This window comes from Capsicum annuum, chromosome 6 (genome assembly GCF_002878395.1).
Source record: "Capsicum annuum cultivar UCD-10X-F1 chromosome 6, UCD10Xv1.1, whole genome shotgun sequence".
Lineage (NCBI taxonomy): Eukaryota > Viridiplantae > Streptophyta > Magnoliopsida > Solanales > Solanaceae > Capsicum > Capsicum annuum.
In genome coordinates, this window is record NC_061116.1 from 197562599 (window position 1) to 197568625 (window position 6027).

Sequence of the window (6027 nt, forward strand, 5' to 3'; positions counted from 1 at the left end):
CCGGGCCCGAATAATTTTTTGGCCCAGCCCAAAACAAACAGCCCTGTAGCTCGGGGGCTGACCGGGCGGGGACAAATCAAATCGGGCTTCTTAGTGGGCCGGGCCGGGTCTTGTCCGGTCAAATCGACCCATTTGACAGGCTTAGCTATAACTAAAAAGGAAAGGAGGGAGCAATTACTTCCTCGAGGTAGTAAGATTTTGGAGTATCGATGGTTATCTAATTAATTTAGATATCCTATAATTAATATTTAGAGATTTTGAATCAAAAATTTTGATTAGATTAATTTCATATTTTTAAATTAAAAATTAAATATTTAAAAATATACGAAACAATATTAAGTTGTAATTTTTTTCATATCGAAACAAAAAATAAATTTTAAAATATTGATTAAAGTTCGTATTATTTGACTTTCGAAAAAAATTATGACTAGTAAAAAAGAAACTGAAGAAGTACAATGCAAGGACAGTACTTTAAAGTTGCATACAATCAAATCAGTTCGAGTGATTTCATTCATTGATGTTTATGTCGAATTCGAGTAAGGATTATATCTGCATATATCATTTATTGTGAACAAAGTAGTTTTCTTTTTGATACTCAAGTGTTGGAATTAATTTCTTGTGAATTGTATTTAAGTCTCTTGTGAATTGTATTTCAGCATGTGAGATGAAATTATGATTTGAAATCGTGAGTTAAAATTATGATATGAAATCATATGAAATGAAATTGAAGTTTTATTTAGACGTGCTATTTGAAATTTTAAGTTGTATTGTCCTCCAATAAACATTAGTATTTCTCTTTTTAATCATTGAGGGATGATTGTCTCATAACATGTACAATCATTTTTGCGGAATTAACAACCTGGTTGATGAAGGATATAAAAGACCACCATTTTTTTGATCCAAACCACCACTCTTAACGTTGTTCCTCCTTGGCCACCATTTCAATTAAAATAAGAAATTTAATTAAAATTAAATTATTACTGAATAAAAAAAGTATATTTGACATTCTTTTGAGACATAATATTACTTTTTTAAAAATAGTTAAAGCATGACACATAAATTAAAGTGAAACTGCTCGCAAGGGCATGATGATTGGTTCGAAGGTGAGTTTCTCATGTAGAGATCTGAGATCGAATTCAATCTTCATCTGCTACTCAATCATGAGCTCATCGCATATATGACCAGTGGCGGACTCAGGATTTCAAGGTTGTGGGTGCTAAAAAAATTTATAAAAAATAGTATGTTGCTGTAGGGATTCAAACTCAAAAAGCTGGAACGGGAGTCACATCCTTATGCACTGTACCCAACCATATGTTTGTTCTCTGGGTACATTTTAATAAATTATACCATTTATTTGTGTTTTTTTTATATAACTATACCTAATTTACGTCGAGTTTAGTGGGTGCCGGAGCACTCAAAAATTACACGTGGATCCGCCCCTATATATGACTTGTCTAGTGCAATTTACATCTCCTATGTATTTGTGCCTAGTGCAATTTACATCTTCTATATGTTTGTGAGCTATTGTACTGTGAAAAAATTAAATAAAGTGCTCGAGGCTATGACAAAAGTTATGAAATTTCCATAAACAAAAGAAAAAAAAATTCCAACAGAGGAAGTAATACTTTTGTTAGTAGTTTCAAATAACGAGAATTTTATATTCAACAACCTAAAGATTTTTATATTCGAATTCCAAGCATAATTTTCACGTTTAACACCAAAACAAAATTTAATACTCGCTCTGTTCCCTTTTACTTGTCATAAATTTTTTAATTATATTTTTATTTTACTTGTTATTTTTGACACTCAAAAAAAGACAATTTCTTTTTTTCTTTTTGACCCTTATTTTAATTATTTTTTTTCCAAATTAAAATGTAAATATCATTTAATAGAGGTACTATAATAAAGTAGTTATATTATTAATTATTTTTTTAATTAACGTATTAAGTTAAATTGTAACAAGTAAAATGAAACGGAGAAATAATATTTTATCGTAACAGAGGGACATATTATGGTGAAAAATGAAGGTAACAATTAAAACGTGAGGAATATAAGGACCGTCTAATTGGAAGCGCGTTAAGCGTATTTTTTGTACGTTTTAAGAGGGAAAGAGATATGACATGTATGTTCATGTTTAAATTTATAAATTTCTTCTTGTCTTATTCAAACTACTCTGTATTTTTATGTTTATACAAAAATAATAAGTACAAAACATGTTTTATTAAGTTATTCCTATTTAATAAAAGTAGTTTGATGGTCAAACATGTTACCACTATATAAACACCCAACATCACTTCTCTAGCTTTTGTACATCTCCTTCTTCTTACTATTTTTTTTGACAATCAAATAAATCAAATGGGTTTTACAGAACTGAAAGAAAAGCATAAATGTACTTTAGCTTATGAAGTTAATAGTAAGCAAAGACGTTTAGTTTCGTCATTACTTGCTCAGAAGCTTTTAAAAGATGTGAATTTTTCAAAATTCAGAAAAATTGAATCCATAATCTACCTTATGAATCATATTACAGATCAATGTTGTAAGAATTCTCTTGATCAGCACTCTAATTGCTTTCTCAAATCTTGTTTCTTCTGCCATAAAGCAATTAGCCAGCACAAGGAAGTCTACATTTACAGGTACCTACATTACTATTCTTTATCCTGTGGTCTCAATTTATGTGATACTTTAATTTACTATTTAGTTTGTTTAAAAAAGTCCACATTTTAATTCTTATTTAGAAATAAGTGAATTTTAAAATTTTACTTTATCCTTAATGAGATCACTCCACTATTAGAAAGAGGTTTTTTCCACATAGAATCAATGAGAAATTTGTGTTATAAAATTTGATTTTTCCCACTCATTTTTCCCCGAACCAGCTCACGAGAATACACATTGTGAAAAATGAATTCTCATTGAAATGCTAAGAAGCTTCCTAATTCTTGTGTGGAAACACTTTGTATTTTTCATTTTTAACTAATTCAATCAAAATATCAGTAGAAATAGCCGTAAACACATTTTTCAGTGGGAAATTTAAATAAAAAATAATGACTTTTCAATAGGGTGTTCTAACCAAACAAATGTCTTTTTGGCCTGCTTTTTTTTTGTACACAAATTTCAAAAATCACTCCATAATAATTCTTAAACTCAATGCACAATACAATGGCATATGTGTAAACATTGAATACACTTAGCGAAGCTCTTGACGTCACTACTGGCTCAATGATGTCACATAAATTCGAAAGGACATTTATTTTTCCTCAGAGTTAATATAATGTGCATCAAATTTTGATAGACATCATGTTCAACATTGGATAACTTAATTTATGATTGATTTTAATTAATTAATGCAGGGGTGAGCTAGGGTTCTGCAGTGCTGACTGCAGGAATAAGCAGATATACTTGGATGAATTGAAAAAAATTGAAACTTATACTAAAAAAATGTTAGCATCCTTAGTCCGTCAACGTAGTCGAGGAGCTGGCCGGTGTAGGCAAAATACCGTTGCATCGGAGGATTTCCAGCAGCATGGCAAGCTATCGTCTTCAGCAAATCAAGTTACATTCACCATCTCATAGTCCTCAAATTTGTGGTCCACAATCTAGTAAATTTGTAGCACTAGAATTCAAATTGAATTACGTACTTCCTCCGTATCAAAACAGTTGACCCTTTTTTACTTGGCACTCTCCTTAAGAAAGTATTTATTAGGGGGTTAATTTTATCAAATTAGTCTTATTAATTATACTTTAAAAATATAAAATTGAGTAAATATATTTTGTTTAGTCATTGAATGTTGAGGGTAGTATTGGAAGAATATAATAAAATACTCTTGATTTCATAAAACGAAACGGAGAGAGTACTAATGAAAAAATTGGAATTAGTGAAGTACGAATTTCATAGTTTAACAGAAAAGTTTATTGTCTGAAACGAATTTAGATTTTTAAGTTTATGAGTTATGTATCATTTTATTTTTGTTTACTGAGTCGAAATAAATTACATTAAAGATATCAAGTACGTAACTTTTTTAACACAAGTACAAAGTTTGAACAGAGACTATTTTATGTCGAACAATACGTTAGCAGATCTGCCATGTGTGTCATTGATGAGAGACACATATATGATGATTAATCATGAATTAATTTTGTGTTTTGTTTGTAGTCGTGTCAGTAGTCGTAAGATGCATGTTTTTGATAATTTTTCGTTCATTGTAAATACACTGTGGGGTTTTGTTTCTGTTATTATCTGTTAGTGTATTATTCTATATTGTTTTTGTCTTAATTACGTCTTTTTAGTGTTGTGTCGTGAGCCGAAAGTCTATCAAAAACAATTTGTTTACCTCATTCGAGATGGGACTACATATACTTACCCACCTCGGAACTACTTTATCGAAATACGCGAGGTAGGTTGTTGTTGTGTTGCATAAATGAATTGCATGAGTGTCCTTTATGTTGCAATATTAATTATTGACACGTACGATAGGTTTGACCTTTTATTTTTAGATATTTGACTTTTGGTTAAATTTTCTTTAAACAGATACAGCGGTTGGTTTATACCCATATTTGAAATAGACAATAATACCTTCTCAAGAACTTCAAAATAAGTAAACTTTCGGAACTTGTCCCAATTATTTTAGGATTAAAGACACCATATACCCTAATCAACAAGTACTTCCAAAACTAAATAAAACACCAACGAAAGTAAGGCAGACGAATTAGACAAGGACATGGGAAGATGAGTGGCCGCAACCAAAACTTGATGAACAAACGTCAACGTCGTCGCTGCAACCAAAACTTGATGAACAAGAAAGATGGAGCTGGAGGTGATAATATAAAAGAAGAAACTGAAAATAACTGTGAGTCGGTTGATGATGACGATATGCAGTTACAAGAAGCTATTTTCAACTCAGTCCAGAAACTTGAATTTGATTTTCCTATGGTTAAGGACGTTAAAAAGAAAGGCATTGACACGTCGTGTAGACTAGTAAGAATTAACGGAAAGATCGGTACTGCGAGCAGCATACATGAAAGAGGTGAATCATCGTGCGTGTACTGTACGATATGTAATAACATGAAACGTGGTGGCTGCGGGCATATGTTCTGTGAAGAATGCCTAAATAATTATATGCGAGAAAGGATTAAAGAAGATCTTTTAGAGGCAAATTGTCCAGCATCGAACTGCAAGGGAAATTTTAGGGTTAATAAATATTTCGTGCCACCTGAATTTTTTTAATCAATGGCGTGACGCGGTTCTTGAAACTAAGGCTTTGGCTTCGTGTAAGGAAATTGAGTGTCCTTTTGGGGATTGTTCAGGTAAGTTGACTGATGACAAAAGGGGTTTGATTAGGGCATGTCCAAAGTGTTGGAGAGTTTTTTGTGTTAAATGTAAAGTTGAATGGCATCTGGGATTGGAGTGTGAGACTTACCAATTGAAAAGGAAACTTAGACCATTGCCCATGGTTTATATTATGACAAGAAAAGATGATGATGAAGAAGGAGATGATCAACCAGGCAATATCAAGGTCCTTCTTTTGAAGAAACTTAATTAGGCAATTATTTTTCTCTTCCTTGATTTGGCGTACTGGCGTACCAAGCATTTTTTTGTTTAAAGCATAGTCTTGATAGATTATTACATAGTTTGGTTGCAGATTATTATTTATAACATACAAGTGTTGGATTTGGAAATGAAGGATATGCATATTATTGTCGCTACTAGCTATTACCGTTGTTATTTGTCGTTATTATTGTCGTCAAAGATAGCAGAGCCACACACTTGTTCAAAAGTATCAATTAACTTTTGCTTAATTATACTTGTGTATTAACTAATTTCCAGCACTTGAGCCAGGGTCTTTCGGAAATAGACTCTCTACTAACCTCTCTATCTCCATGAGGTGATTGAGTGGGGTTTTTTCGAAAACATGAGTCTCTCAACCTTCGTGAGGTAATGGCAAAACTTGCTTACATCCTGTCCTTTCTAGACCCCAAGTATTTTGACTTTTTTTTTTCAATATTCTTAGGTTATAAATAAGGAAATCAAAA

General features: G+C 31.7%; 1 protein-coding gene across 1 annotated transcript; it reads left to right on the forward strand.

Annotated features, from left to right (window-relative positions):
- The first annotated feature begins 2301 nt into the window (after nucleotides 1-2301).
- LOC107876050 (FCS-Like Zinc finger 10) lies at nucleotides 2302-5706 on the forward strand. The gene is made up of 3 exons (XM_047413697.1): nucleotides 2302-2633; nucleotides 3348-3549; nucleotides 4526-5706. Exons 1-3 carry the CDS (start codon nucleotides 2356-2358, stop codon nucleotides 4553-4555), a joined length of 510 nt encoding a protein of 169 aa, XP_047269653.1. The 5' UTR covers nucleotides 2302-2355; the 3' UTR covers nucleotides 4556-5706.
- The last annotated feature ends 321 nt before the right edge of the window (nucleotides 5707-6027 follow it).

Bases quoted from the DNA above. Each gene is read 5' to 3' on its own strand.
- LOC107876050 (XM_047413697.1), top strand. From the start codon at position 2,356: ATGGGTTTTACAGAACTGAAAGAAAAGCATAAATGTACTTTAGCTTAT. The intron at 2,634-3,347 runs GTACCTACATTA...TAATTAATGCAG, and splicing joins AAGGAAGTCTACATTTACAG to GGGTGAGCTAGGGTTCTGCA. The intron at 3,550-4,525 runs GTTACATTCACC...TTCTTTAAACAG, and splicing joins TATCGTCTTCAGCAAATCAA to ATACAGCGGTTGGTTTATAC.